Source organism: Hyaena hyaena, unplaced genomic scaffold (genome assembly GCF_003009895.1).
Source record: "Hyaena hyaena isolate Hyena2069 unplaced genomic scaffold, ASM300989v1 scaffold_325, whole genome shotgun sequence".
In the NCBI taxonomy this organism is placed as follows: Eukaryota; Metazoa; Chordata; class Mammalia; order Carnivora; family Hyaenidae; genus Hyaena; species Hyaena hyaena.
In genome coordinates, this window is record NW_024080957.1 from 1,163,580 (window position 1) to 1,179,522 (window position 15,943).

The 15,943-nt window shown below is 38.6% G+C and overlaps 1 protein-coding gene across 1 annotated transcript in view; it reads left to right on the plus strand.

Moving 5' to 3' along the window:
* DNAH7 (dynein axonemal heavy chain 7) overlaps positions 1-15,943 on the plus strand; it is a 252,298-nt gene that overhangs the window by 105,242 nt on the left and 131,113 nt on the right. Inside the window, exons 28-33 of the mRNA XM_039248955.1 lie at positions 3,814-4,026; positions 5,641-5,739; positions 7,183-7,431; positions 10,636-10,785; positions 12,998-13,180; positions 13,519-13,695. Of these exons, the coding sequence (XP_039104886.1) occupies positions 3,814-4,026; positions 5,641-5,739; positions 7,183-7,431; positions 10,636-10,785; positions 12,998-13,180; positions 13,519-13,695 (1,071 nt within the window). The remainder of the gene's footprint in view (positions 1-3,813; positions 4,027-5,640; positions 5,740-7,182; positions 7,432-10,635; positions 10,786-12,997; positions 13,181-13,518; positions 13,696-15,943) is intronic.

Below are 15,943 nucleotides of genomic sequence, written 5' to 3' on the forward strand. Positions count from 1 at the left end.
ACTGGTAAATCTTCTCTTACCTAAGAAGCATGCTGCAACTTTTCATTGTGATTTACATTTGGAAAGTTCCTTTTATGGCATTGCTTTTATTCGCTCATGTTTTTCTTTTCTTCAGAAGGATCACTGCGAGTACATAGTATTTGTAAAGGCAGAAATGTGTGAATAGCTCATCATAAAAAGCTGGGACTATTATTAGTTGAGTGTGTTAATGCCCCATGCAGATTGTTTCACAGTTTTATGTGCTGTGCCTGTTGAAACAGTGTCAAAATATCCACCTGTGGTTCTGTGGGTGATGTATTATTTTCCTGCTACTTTAGACCAAAAGCTGCTCTCAAATTCTGGTAGCTTTGTTGTTCTTCCTAATGTGCAGTCTTCTTAGTTAGAACCACTACAGAACATCTGTTTGCAAGTATATGGAAATACCTAACAATTTTGAAAAAATGCCATAGTCTGAAAAGAAAGAAATCTGTCTTCCTTAAAAAAGGAAAAGAAAAAAGAAAAGAGAAGACTTACTGTGGCCCAGAGGCCCAGAGGATGTCTTCAGACTCATCTTGAGGCTTCCCTCTTATTTGCCCAGTGATTCAGCCTGTCCCCGGTAGTAGGAATCCTATGTTACAAAAGGCTTATAGTTCCTGCCGCTCCCGCTTAGTCTCATTACCACACCTTGTTTCCATCCCTCTTCAGTCTCCTCTTGTGTGTTTTAGTGCAACATCTCACTCGTAACCAATCTCTTCCCTGCTGAAATTCACTCTGATGAATTTCCCGTTAAAAGTCTACCACTGTCAGCAGAGGAAACCTGATCCTATAACTTCCAGACTTAAGCTACTGGGCTTTTTGTTTTGTTTTGCCTACAGAGAAAAGTTCAAAGTTCTTGGCCTGATCTGCAAGAACATTGGAATTAGGAGCCAGCTGTCGCTGTACTGCCATCTCTCTACACCTATGTGCATCAGGCACGAAGAGTCCCCTTTTGACACCCTGTACCTGTAGACAAGACCTGCCTAGGAGAGCAATTCCTTAAGCACATTTCTGCATTACAAAAGCTATATTTAAGGGGTGCCTGGGTGGCTCAGTCCAGTAAGCCTCCTACTTCAGCTCGATGAAGTCATGATCTCATGGTTTATGAGTTCAAGCCCTGCATCAGGCTCTGTGCTGACAGCTCAGAGCCTGGTGCCTGCTTCAGATTCTGTGTCTGCCTCTCTCTCTGCCAGCCCCCCCCCTCCCCCGCTCATGCTCTGCCTCTCTCTCTCTCTCTCTCTCTCTTTCTCAAAAATAAATAAACATTAAAAATTAAAAAAAGAAAAGCTATATTTAGTATTAAAAGTGTCCTAATCAATACTCAGTATAACGTTTCAGAATAGTTGAATGTTAGAAGCCATGGAAAATAGGCATATTCTAGATCTTCTAATATCACAAAGCCAATAACCTGATACATCGCTTTCCAGAAGGATAATGCTCACATTGATTATACGTATCAGAGTTTATTCAAGCCCTGGCATGATACCTGGAGCTTTTACTCAAGAAAAGGATGTCATTGGTTAGGCCAGAATCTAACTTAAGAGCACTAAGTTGCCTTTAAACTTATTGCTCTTACTAATAAATTTTTCTGACACATTTTAAATCAAACTGTATCATATCAGTATTTCTCACAAGCTGTTTGAGAATCATTGAATTAGAATATCCACCACCATAATAGTTGAGGCCTAAAAACATTTTGAGCAGGATGCTTTCCTCTGTGAGAAATAAAAATCAATGTTATGTCTTTGGCGGAGGATGCCCATTAAATGGAACATAACCCCTTGGAACTTCTTTACCACACTGCTTTTTGTTCTCTTGGCTACTGATTGGTCTGTTGCATGGTGTTCCACAGCCATATTGCTAGTAGGACTGAGAGAATGTGAATAGGAATATGTGAAATACCTGAGGTGGTCAGAGGGAAGCCTATAACACATGGACCTGGGTGTTCACCTTAAACTCATAGCAGTTGATACTATTGTGGAAAGGCAATACTACCTAACCTAGCCATCGACCCACTGACTCACTCATTCATTCATTCGTTCATTCATTCATTCTTTTTTTTTTTTATTCAAGAAAAAAAGAGCTGTTGGTAAACTATCTTTTTAAAGAGGTACTATCTAGGGGCACCTGGGTGGCTCAGTCAGTTAAGCTTCCAACTTCGGCTCAGGTCATGATCTCACAGTTTGTGGGTTCGAGCCCTGCGTCAGGCTCTGTACTGACAACTTGGAGCCTGGAGTCTGTTTCAGATTCTGTGTCTGCCTCTCCCTTGCTCAAACTCTGTCTCTCTCTGTCCCACTCTCAAAAATAAATAAAGATTCTGGGCGCCTGGGTGGCTCAGGTCATGATCTCATAGTTGTCAGACTGAGCCCCACAGCAGTGTGGAGCCTGCTTGGTATTCTCTCTCTCTCCACCCCCTTCTATTTATCTCTAAAAAATAAGTAAACTTAAAAATATCTTTAAAATTGGGAAAATTGATTTATTTCTAGTATTAATTAACTGTGATTTGTTTCCCGTTTTCATTTCTTTATTCTTTTTTTTTTTCTTTTTTTAAATGTTTTATTTTTTTCTAGGGGAGAGAGAGAGAGACAGCGTGAGCAGGGGAGGGTCAGAGAGAGAGGGAGTCACAGACTGAAACAGGCTCCAGGCTCTGAGCTGGCAGTCAGCACAGAGCCCGACGCAGGGCTCAAACCCACGAACCGTGAGATCATGACCTAAGTGACAGTCGGACACTTAACCGACTAAGCCACCCAGGCGCCCCTTCATTTCTTTATTCTTGATGAAGGACTGACATGGTGATTATAGATTCAAAAAGGTTAAAAATATCTCAAAATCCCTTATTTATCTAACATAACCTTGTTATTAGGAGTAATCTGATTATCCCACTGCATATAATTAATTAAATTCCTAGAGATCCTCACTTGAAGCCCGGGTCTGCCCAAACCAGCCACTTTTTTACCAGCCTGGATGAAAAGCCCAGCTTTTGGATATCCCAGCAGAGTTGAATACTTTTCCCCTATAGTCTGTCACTTCCCAACACGAATAGAGCATAAATGATACTTAAGATGTATGTGGATTAATAATTCAGCCAAGATCTAAGTACCATATGAGTTTACAAATGTTCTTAAATCATGATTTAAGGAAAAAATATTTATACAGATATTAATGATATTTATTATATAACAATTACAAGAAACTCATTTTATTTTATATTTTTAAAGTGTTTATTGGTTTATTTTGAGAGAGAGAATGTGAGCCAGGGAGGAACAGATGGGGAGAGAGAATCCCAAGTTGGCTTTGCACTATCAGCACAGAGCCCAACCTGGGGCTCGATCATATAAACCCGTGAGATCATGACCTGTTTTGAAATCAAGAGTCAGATGCTTAACCAACTAGGCCACCCAGGCACCACTAGAAACCCATTTTAAAAATTAAATGTTCATGGGGCACCTGGGTGGCTCAGTCGGTTAAACGTCTGACTTCGGCTCAGGTCACGATCTCACAGTGACTTTGAGCCCCGTGTCAGGCTCTTGTGCTGACAGCTCAGAGCCTGGAGGCAGCTTTGAAATCTGTGTCTCCCTCTCTCTTTGCCCATCCCCTGCTCACACTCTGTCTGTTTCTCTTTCAAAAATAAACATTAAAAATTTTTTTTAAAAATTCAGTGTTCTTGTCTATATGATTTAGACGCTGTAATTTAATATTATCGTAGAAAAGTTATAGTCATGGCATGTTAGGAAATGCACAGTTGGGTTACTTTTATTATGGTCTTCTTTAAAAAACACCTTTTCTGCACTCCTACAGGCTCTCTTTCGGACGGTAGCAATGATGGTGCCTGATTATGCCATGATTGCTGAAATAGTCCTGTACTCCTGTGGGTTCGTCACAGCTCGGCCACTGTCAGTGAAAATTGTGGCCACCTACCGCTTGTGTTCAGAGCAGTTGTCCTCACAACATCACTATGACTATGGCATGAGAGCCGTGAAGTCCGTGCTTACCGCTGCTGGGAATCTAAAGGTAGAGGAGTCAAGTCATTTCCTACTCATAAATTTTGTGGGTAAATTTCAGGACCATCTGCCTTCACAGAGTTCCAATAACTGGCTGGTTTTCTCAGCTGAATAGTTGATCATTTGCACATGTGGAAAAAGAAATTTTTAGGATTTATAAAAACTTTAAGTGTAACTCTTACTGATTTGCTTTGAGTTTGGCTCCATAATTTTCAATATATGAAATTAGGTACTACCAAGGAATAAAATTCCTTGCTGCTGAGAAATATTTTGAAGGCTTTCAGTCTATATGAACATATATAGCCTTAACGGAGATGTATACTTAATAAATATATAGAAATGTGCCTAAACATTATCAATTAATGTAATCCCATAATTACAATCTATTGTAGACCGACAGTTATGGATTCACAATATAACATTTGCATTTTAAAATGGTATGAATCATAACACTATAGATGGAGAAATCCAAATATTTTAAGACTTGTGTAACTTTTCATGGAAAGTATTTTGTGGAGCCATGAACTATAACTGTGTATTAGTTCTTTATGAAACAAAGCAAGGTAGGCATTAGCAAAATGCAAAATGTGACCTCAAGTTTATAAAATGTTCATGTTCATGTTTTGTAGAAGATAAAGATTTTAAAATATATTCTACATGATTAAGAATGATGGCATGCATTTTTATCTTCTGTAATAATATTACTGAGAATTCTGATATATAGCGGTGATATTCCAATTCACATCAGCCTAGCATAACTTCAAGTCATTGTTTTTCTGCAATAAGCAAATGCAACTAGAGGAAACAATTTATATTAACCTGGCACGTCAGGATTACATTGTGGTCGGATAATGGAAAAGATAATGCAATGTCCTAGTGTATGTTATCACTAACGTCTTGACTACGGAATTGAGCTATTAAGTTATGCAGCAAATGAATCCTGCAAATGAATGCTATCATTCTTTGTCAAAAGCTACTTTAGAATGGTTGAAAGTGTTGACTTGAATATTTAGGAGTTTGTTTTTATTATGTCAAGAAACAATTTAAACATTTGCTTTAAAATAATAGCTTCTCAAATCACCGAATAGACTTTTGACACTTCATAATTTATGTGTGGTTAGATTGATACGAAGACAAAGTCCATATGTGCAGAATGAGCTTTGGCATTGAGCTTAACTGCTAGACATCACTGACTTTGTAAGGTTACAAAGCCAGTTAAGTTGAAACATGGAATTTATTAGGCGTAAAGGTTCTAGATGAAAGGGCGAGGGTTCTGGAAAATTAAATTCATGATGGTAGGAGAAACTTTGGAGTGAGATGTTGAAGAAAGAATTGGAAGTTAGAAGAAATATTCTGAGCTCACCTTTTTGTGAATGAGGCTAACTTCATTATGAGCATGAACAATAGGTTTGGAGTTCAACCAGGCTTTTAGTAAACTTTGGGTTAATGACAAGTGTTTTGAAATTTGTTCAGCCTCCAAAATTAATAACAATCCAGTTAAATGAAGACAAATGAGAACAATTTTTGGTGGGTTTAAATTGTGTTCAGTGCCTGTGTGTATGTATGTATGAACATGAAGAGGGTGCACTTAGAAGATGGATATCATGAGTATATTTTCTTTTAGCTGAAATATCCAGATGAAAATGAAGAAATTTTGCTGCTTAGATCTATTATTGATGTAAATATGCCAAAGTTTTTGTCCCATGACTTGCCACTCTTCGAGGTAAGAACATTTATTATTTCGGTATATCAGAATTTTTAAAATAATGTATTTACCAAGTGTCCAATTTTGCAACTCCCTAAGAGAAGCTTCCACTATAGAAAATAACGATATGGCACAGAAAAACGTAGATCATTCCATGTTGTCCTTGAAGTGTGTTTAACTAGCTCTGTTGCTTCAGATGACTTTCAACAAGTTGGGATTTTTAAATAGTACTTTTTTAAACTGCATAATGTAATAAACACACAAAAGCTACAAGATATGTTTGCTTATAAACTACGTTAGAATGTAGGCTCCATGAAGGGGAATAATTGGTCTAACACATCACTGAATCCTTTGCACAGAAAAGGTACCCGGTAAATGTTTATTAAATTAATAATAGAAGAGGGGAGCCTGGGTGGCTCAGTCAGTTAAGCATCCAACTCTTGGTTTCGGCTCAGGTTGTGATCTCGCAGTTTTGTGAGTTTGAGCCCCACATCGGGCTCTCTGCTGGCTGTATCGAGCCTACTAGGCATGCTCTCTGTCTCCCCTTCCCCTTCTCTCACTTATGTTCCCTCCCTCTTCCTGAAAAATAAACACTAAAAAAAAGTTAAAAAGATGGGCCATACCAAATATTAACAGTCTTATACACTGCTGGGGTAAATGTAAATACATTTATAATGCATAATCATACAATGACCTTGGAAAGCAGTTTCTTAAAATATTAAAATCAGAACCATATTACCCAGGTGTTCCACTACTCAGTATTCACCCAAGAGAAATGAAGGCATTTGTCCATACGAACACTTCTATAGAAAAATTCATAGTAGTTTTGTTTGTAATAGCTCCAAACTGGAAACAGTGAAAGTGTTCGTCAACAGGAGTAAGAATTTTAAAACTATTATACTTCAATACTTAGATGCAGTGAACTATTAATACATGCTGTCACATGTGCAAATCTCCAAATCTTTATACTGGATAAAAATCAGAGAAAAAAGTAGTATCCATAATGTTTAACTTCATCTGTATTAAATTCTAGGCAATGCAAACAAAAAAGTAACAGAAAGCAAATTAGTGGTCACCTGGTGATGGAGGTGGGGGCTGGCAAGGGGAGAAGGTACAGAGGATTACAAAAGGTCACAAGGTGACTTTTGGGAGTGATAGGATATGTTGATTTTCTTGACTGAGTTGATGGTTCCACCTATCAAATTGTAACACTTTAAACCTAGATGGTTCATTGTATGTTCGTCTTTATACCTCTATAAAGCTGTTAAAAATACTGTTGAACAATTTAATGGCCCTATTTCCTTCAGTATTAAATATGAAGCTTGGAGGAGTTTCATCATGTTTATGGTACATGTATGTATATGTATGTATATGTGTGTATATGTATATGCATGTATATGTGTGTGGAGAGAGAAAGGGTATTGAACATATAATATAAATCCCCAAATCATTTATCATCAGGGAATCACCTCAGATTTGTTTCCTGGTGTGAAATTACCAAAACCAGATTACAATGATTTGCTAACTGCTATCAAAGATAACTGTGAGTCCATGAATTTGCAAATGACCAGATTCTTTTCTGAGAAGATACTTCAAATATATGAGATGATGATTGTGCGCCATGGTTTTATGATTGTGGGAGAACCGTTTGGAGGAAAAACCAGTGCGTATCGTGTCTTAGCTGGGGCGCTAAATGACATCTGTGAGAAGGTAAGTGTGTTATTAATGCATTAATTTCTTTATAATCAGCTTTGGGAAAGATAAGATGTATGGTCATTTAAAATTATACCTTAATGTCGGGGCCCCCCTGGGTGGCTCAGTCAGTTGAGTGTCCAACTCTTGATTTCTGCTCAGGTCATGATCTCACGGATCATGGAATTGAGCCCCATGTCACCTCTGCACTGACAGACACCAGGGAGCCTGCCTGGGATACTCTCTCTCTTCTCCTTTCCTGCTTGTAAGCTCTCTCTCTCCTAAAATAAATAAACATTTAAAAAATAAAGATACCTTAATGTAGCAACTTAAAACATGGAAAAAATGAGTCAAAGGGAAAATGCTCCTAGAAAAGTAAAATGCACAATGGCACATATCCATCATTACACTGTCATACAGAATAGTTTCACTTCCCTATAATTCCCCTCTGCTCTCCTATTAGGAATCATTTCTTTTTTTATATACAACATAACAAGTGCACCTCTTCCCAACATTGCCTTCTGCCCACCACCACCGGAGCTTGGGACACAAACCATCAAACTCAAGTAAAGATGTGGGAAGATCACTAAGCAGTAAAACAAGCTTTGAGGCTTCGCATTCTTCTCTGTGCTCAGCAAGGGGCTGCCAAAGCATCATCCTGAATCCAGAAGCGTGGGAAAGCTCTACCATCTTTGTCAGAGGAAATTGCTACCACCAAAACAAGGTTTTTGGTCTCAAATGCAACAGGCTAGTGAAACTCTGCAATAAAGATATAATGATCACATCAGATAAAGTTTAGCATATAAAGAATATATCATACCTTTGCCTCTCATCCTTTTATTTCTTTTCAAAAAATTTTTATTGCGGTGCCTGGGTGGCTCAGTCAGTTAAGCGTCCGATTGCGGCTCAGGTCATGATCTCACGGTTCGTGGGTTCGAGCCCCGCGTCGGGCCCTGTGCTGACAGCTCAGAGCCTGGAGCCTGCTTCTGATTCTGTGTTCATTTCTCTCTTACCCTCCCCTGCTCTCTCTCTCTCTCAGAAATAAATAAAAAATATTTAAAAAATTTTTTTATTTATGAAAGTAACACATTTGTTGTAAAAAAAAAAAAAGTCTGAATACATGAAAACATGAAAAGCCTAAAAGTTTTATTTTTGTGCTTAAAAAAAAATTAGAGTGAGAAAGGGGAGAGGGGAAGAGAGAGAGAGGGGAGGAGAAAGAATCCCAAACAGAGTCCATGCTGTCAGTGCAGAGCCTGATGTGGGGGTCCATCCACGATCCTGGGATTATGACCTGAGCTGAAATAAAGAGTCAGACATTCAACTGACTGAGCCACCCAGGCACTCCTCATTTCATACTTTGAAGAGAGTATTTTTTATTTCCTGGATGGTTAGATTTATAATGTAAACCTCTGTGATTAGCTGTTAGTGGTATTAAAGTGAATGTGTGCTGAGTGTTATATAATACAAACATATGTACATAAATGCAATAAACGATTGTACTAGTCACAATTCCTATCTTACACGTGGTTTGGTCTACTTTGAAATGCTAAAAGAATGAGGCAGTTTTTAATTTTCCAACTAATAAACTTTGATTTCTCTCTACTTGTATTTTAAAGAGTTTTCTTCATATATTTCAATGTTTGAAGCCAAATGGGATCTGTGGTCAATATTTCTTTTTTTTTTAATGTTCATATTTTTGAGAGAAAGAGTGTGAGCAGGGGAGGGACAGAGAAGGAGACAGAATCTAAGGTAGGCTCCAGGCTCTGAGTTGTCAGCACAAGAGCCTGACATGGGGCTTGAACTAATGAACCCATGAGTTCATGACCTGAGTGAAAATCTGACACGTAACTGACTGAGCCAATCAGGCGCCCCAATATGATTATTATATCCTTATTTTGGAGTCTCCCTAGCCTGTTGCATTTGAGACAAAAACCTTTGGTGGTAGCAACTTCTTCTGACAAAGATAGGTGGGTAGAGCTTTCCCAGGCTTCTGGATTTAGGATGATGCCTTGGCAGCCCCTTGGTGGGCACAGAGAAGAATGCGAAGCCTCAAAGCTTGTTTTACTGCTTCGTGATCTTCCCACATCTTTACTTGAGTTTGATGGTTTGTGTCCCAAGCCCCGGTGGTGGTGGGCAGAAGGCAATGGTGGGAAGAGGTGCACTTGTTATGTTGTGTATAAAAAAAGAAATGATTCCTAATAGGAGAGCAGAGGGGATTTATAGGGAAGTGAAACTATTCTGTATGACAGTGTAATGATGAATACATGCCATTGTGCATTTGGCAGAACTCATAGAATGTATAACACAAGAGCATCTCTAATGTAAACCATGGACTTTAATTAGAAATAATGTATTAATATCAATTCATTATTCATAGCAATATACCACCCCAATGCAAGGCTTTAATAATAGGGAAAACTGAGGGGGGGGGTGAGTGGGCAGAGAGAATATATGTGAAACTACAGAGATTTGCACTTTACACTCAATTTCTCTGTAATCTAAAGCTACTCTAAGAAAATAACGTCTATTAATTAAAAACATAAAAAGTTCATGCCCCAACGGGTGTTAACATCTCTTGTATAATTCCCACACTGGCTTCAAGATTCTGGTCAAAACTGACAACTTACCAATATTAACTTTTCCATTCTGTGAGAATGGAACATTGTTCCCTATATTTAGATCTTTTAATTTTCTCTCAGAGAATATTTGGTAGCAGGAGTCAGCCAATTACAGACCAAATTTGGCCCCGAGACTATTTTTCTAACACCAATAAGCTTAGAATGGTGGCAACATTTTTTAGGGTTTGAAAAAAAAAGAAAGAAGAAAGCTTTTAAGAAAGAAAAGAAACAGAGAATATGTGATCAACACTATGTAACCTGAAATGCCTATGATATTTGTCATCTGACCCTTTACAAAAAATTTTGCCAGCTCTCACTGTTCTATATCTATAGCTCTTTGATATCATTTGCTAATTTGTTACTGAGTATTTTATGAGTTTTTAAAACTATTATATTTGTAAATTTTTATGTTTTTAGTTGTTCCTTGGCACTAGGTAAATACAACTCGTCTTTATATGTGGACTTTGTATGCTGGAGCTTTATGAAATGCATTTCTTATTTCTGGGAGTTTCTTTGTAGAGTCTGGGATTTTCTACATATACAATCTTGCTTCCTCTGAATAGAGCATCCTTCTGAATAAATACTGTATTTTTTTCCCTTTAAGGGGTTAATGGAAGAGAACAAGGTTCAAATTACTGTTTTAAATCCCAAGTCTGTCACCATGGGTCAGCTGTATGGACAGTTTGACGTAGTATCTCACGAGTGGTCCGACGGCATCCTCGCGGTCAGTTTTAGGGCATTTGCTTCTTCCGTGGTAAGTACTAACACCTTAGTGTGCGCATTTAGAAAGGCTGTGATAGTTCTTTCTGACAGATGTCTGATGTTTTTTGTAGCTGTTTCAAACAAACATTTATATTTCCAGTTCAAGGTATTTATTTAAAATGCAATCCCAGATAGTCCGGCAGTGTCTCTCTGGACATCGTCGGCCCCTGCAGAGATGCTAGAGCATGCTGGCTTTGCCTTGGTGTGCGGACAAGAGAGGGCAGGGGGAAGAGGGTGAGGGAAAGCGCTCTGGTTCTCTTTGTTCAGGCTAAACTGCCCAGGAAGGAGAACATCTGAATAAGGTGATGCTTTTGTCCTTCGGAATTGTTCCTCCGTGGCCCGCCTTTTAGGCTGCTGTCTCTGGCACACCCACTAACTGTTAGGTATACTCCCATTCGCAGAGAAGAAATTGCACATCTTTACCAAACAATGCCTTCAAGTTCCAACACACTTGCCCTGCTTGTTAGGAGGAGATGGGCTGCCCGTGGAAAGCGCAGGAGGTGAGGGACGTGCCAGCTGCTGACTCCTGAGAGGGAGGGCGGGGGCTTGCCTGCTCCTGGTTATTCTGCTGAGCGCGGCTGTTGCCTGCTCTTACAGGAAAGAGTCCACAGACCAAGAGATGTTAACTTGGTTGCTGGATATTAGCAGGCTCTCCACAGAGTGTGATCATACGGGAGACAGCTTGCTAAGTCTGGTCTTAAATGAGAAGGGGCCTAGGCTAGAGGCACTTAATGTATTAAATCTTTTTCAAATAAAAATTTCCTTTATTCTGACTACCATACGTCCTGACTTTGGTGCTCTTTATTCACTCAAGGACCCAGATAATCCTGATTCTTTAATAAGTGTAATAATAGAAAAATGTCCGATCTCTGCTCTCAATGGCTGAAGGAACTTGGGCAATAAGTAATATAAGGATTGGCTTTTATGGGGCAGAGATCTTGCCCAATACCAGCTTTATTAGTAATTTCAAGGATAAAAGTAATTGTGAGGCAAACAGACGTGTGGGACCATTGATACAACTTCCCAGGTTCATTCTCTTTGCAGTGGGTGCACTCTGGCCCAGATTAACACACGGCATCTCTAGATTCTGTAGTTACGTTGTTTGTACAGAAATAATGATGAGATCTCTCCCATTGTACACTCAGTTACATAGCATATATTACATTTTCCAGAAAGCTTTGTCTCAAAAATAGTCTCAGAGAGTTTAAGGAGCTGGCCCAAAGTCTACCAGCTGGTGAGTAGTAAAGCCAAATGAAAAGCAATGTCTTTCAGAGACCAACATCTTGCTGTTTCATGGCGATGTTACCCAAAGCCAAGATTAGCAGTATGGAAAGCCAACAGTGCAGGGGAAAATTGCTCTCAAGGTGACTTCCGAGGCTTTGGCTTTGGATCTTCCTTGTTTCCTGCACATGGCCAGAGCTGGCTCAGAGAGTGGGTGTGGGGTGGCCTAAGCCCATGACAGGTGCACTGTTTTGTAGATTAAAGCAGTTGGCCACAAGACTGAGAAGGTGTTAAGAGGGATCCACATCCCTCACTGCTTCAACTCAAATTCACATTTGCTGCAAGTGAACCAAGGCAGCAGTTGTGGGCAAAGAAAAGCTAATTTGTAAGATGTGGAAAGGAGAATCTGCTTTTGCACTCTGCTGCAAATACCTAGCCACTTTGTGATATATGTTGAGCACTTACTATATTCCAGACAATGTGCAAATATTTTCATATTTATCACTGTGAGACTGAATCTTATATTAATGTCCTATATCACCATAAAACCTTTCAACCCAAGAGGGGTGTGAATGTGTGCGAAATCATTCAGCAGAGGGAAGAAAAACCTTAGCACATAAGAGTAATTAGTCTGTATGAACATAATGCTACATAGAATCAGATAATTTCAATGAAAATTCTGTTTTCACTGACAATTATAATTTTTTATTTGTAATACTTCCTAAAACATGTGAGTTCAAAACCATTGGAAAGGTTGCAATTTTGAGAAAAGATGTTTTATTTCCATCCTGTCCATGGCACATAAAGCCTTCTTTAGTGACTCTCCATATACATGTACATACTTTATTCAAAAGATGCCTTTACATTTTCATAGTTAAATTAATTTTAGGAGCTACACTTTTAAATTTCAAAACATTATTGAACTGTTTCCTCACATTATCAGTATTAATTTTTCCCTTTTATTCATCATCTGCATACCCTAGACGCCAGATAGGAAATGGTTAATTTTTGATGGACCAGTAGATGCCGTATGGATTGAGAATATGAATACGGTGTTGGATGACAACAAAAAGCTATGTCTGATGAGTGGGGAGATTATTCAAATGTCACCACAAATGAATCTTATTTTTGAACCAATGGATTTGGAAGTTGCTTCTCCTGCCACTGTAAGCTCTCAGTGTGGACATCTTATATATTTGAAATGTTATAAATCCTTTTATTAGTAACTTCGACTTTAAATGAAAAATATTAAAATTCATTTTAATAGTACTCTAATTCTTTAAGAACAGGCATATCTGTTGACCTACCTTTACAAATTTAAGAGCCAGAGATGTTTTTCCTTTTTGTCTGGAACCATTGGTAAAGTCATACACAAAAATTTAGGTCATGAAATGACATAAAATTAGCTCCCTTTTAAGAATTTCCTTAAGGTTATAAGAAATGGATGTACTAAGTCTTATTTCTTATAGAAGCATTGCCTTGATGGTAATTATTCTTTTTCTAGGTTTCCAGATGTGGTATGATTTACATGGAGCCTCACATGTTAGGCTGGAGACCACTAATGTTGTCTTGGATAAATCTTTTACCTGCTGTGATCGGTATTATTCAGAAAGAATTTATAGTAGGCTTATTTGACAGAATGGTCCCAGTGTCTGTTGAATTTATTAGAAAGCATACGAAGGTAAGAGGAATGAGAATTTTAAGACTTAAACAATAAATGCAAAATCCAAATTAGTCAAATATATTCATTTTAATGTCTATTGTCAATGTCAATTATCAAGTATTAAGATAATTTGACTGTTTTAACTGAAAACTTTTTTTCTGATTAAAATAAATAGATTTTAATTTATATATAGTCTCCAAAACAAAGTTTTATTTTATTTTACTTTTTTAACTTGTAATGTTTAGTTTTGAGAGGGAGAGAATGTGGCGTGCGGGAGAGAGGAAGAGAGGTACCAAGGAACTGAAGCAGGCTCCATGCTGACAGTAGAGAGCCTGATGGGGAGTTCTAACCACAAATTGCAAGGGGCGCCTGGGTGGCTCAGTCAGTTAAGCATCCGATTTTGTCTCAGGTCATGATCTCATGGGTCGTGGGATCGAGCCCCGAGTCGGGCTCTATGCTGACAGCTAGCTCAGAGCCTGGAGCCTGTCTTCAGATTCTGTATCTCCCTCTCTCTCTGACCTTTCCCTGCTCATGCTGTCTCTCTCTGACTCTCAAAAATTAAAATTAAAAAAACCTAACTGTGATTTGCGAGATCACACCCTGAACTGAAACTGACCACCTAACGAAACTGGCTAAGCCACCCGAGTGACCTCAAAAAAATTTTAAACGAAGCTTTCTAAGGTTTGAGAAGAAAGAGGCACCTGGGTGGCTCAGTCGGTTTGAGTGTCCAACTTCGGCTCAGGTCATGATCTCACAGGAGGGCTCTGTGCTGACAGCTAGCACAGAGACAGATTCTGTGTCTCCTCTCTCTCTGACCCTCCCCTGCTCATGATGTTTCTCTCTCTCTCTCAGAAATAAATAAAAAACATTAACAAAAAAATTTTTAAGTAAAGTTTGAACAGATGTACAGATGCTAATCTCTTGCCTCTTATTTAAAAAAGTCTTAAAGGCTCACCTAAACACATCTGGGTGAAAATACTCTAAAACATTACCTCTCATTTCTCAGGGACTATTATCTTTTAGTTTCCATTTTTATAATTTTCTTTGTTTCTTAAAGTTCCTAGAATAAATCTATATTATTTTACAATCAGTAAAGGGACCATTTACAAAAGTAATTTGTTTATTAAATCTAAAGAATTAGCTAGTGGGTTATGATGGGGGAACGTGTGTTACTACTCTAGGCCTACTAAATGAAGAATCCACTCTATTGAGTATGAGTGCATCTACTTGTTTAGAGATTACTGTTGTCAGCTAAAAACAAAAACAAAAACTGGGATTCAGGGAGGAAAGTCAGTTACTGGTAGAAGACTTGAAAGAAGTCCAAATCCGTTTTTCTTTCTTTCATTGTACTCTGGGGAATTGGAGTAGGAGACAGGTATAATGGAGAGAAATAAAAGCCTGAATGGAAATCTCTTGCCTCTGAGAGTTGCTGGAGTTCCAGCCAGGCTCTTAAACCCTCTCCAGCTGGAAATTGTAGGGGAAGTATGCTTAATTTCTGCTTTGGGAGATGTTAACCAAAGGTCTTTTAGGGTGACTTGGACTCTGGAACAAATATAGGGACACAGGGCTGGTATTTCTCCTGCTGTTGGAAATATAATAGAAAAGCCGAAGACTCAAGTTTGGCTCAAGGTGCAGAAAAGGAAAGTGGAATTTAAAAATCATGCCAATGGCTGTTGCCTAAAGAGAAAATGCAGAGAAAAAAAGATGAGAGCAAAGAATAGAATGCCAGAGCCAGCTGCAATCTCAGGAAGAGAAGGGAGTGTTTTAAGAAGCAGGTAGTCAGTATTATCGGAAACTACTAAGAGGTCAAGGCAGAAAGTGTTTGGCACGTGGCCTTGGACTTGGCAAGTGAGAAGATCATGGGGAGAAGCATGGCCCAAACTTTTTCTGGGAAAAAGCAAGGCTGCTCGGGCAGCTAGCTGAGGAATGTGGGAGCTACTGGCACAACAGGGGCAGACACAGCTCTTCCAAAGAGCAGGATGTTAAAAAATGTTTAAAAAACAATAACTTGAAATTCGTTGAAGATACAAAATAATCATGTTTCAAAAATAGTTAAACTTGTGGAATAAGCTACAGATACCTCCGTCCCCGGCATTGTCAGAGAATGTAGGTATTACAAATAAATGAATTTTCCATGTAATAACCTTTTCAAGTAGCAAAAGAGAAAAAACACACTTTTACTACAAGCTTCTAAAATGTACTATGTACTTTTGTCCTCTCTTAAAGAAATTGTGAGTTCCTCTTACTCACTATGTAGTAATGAATG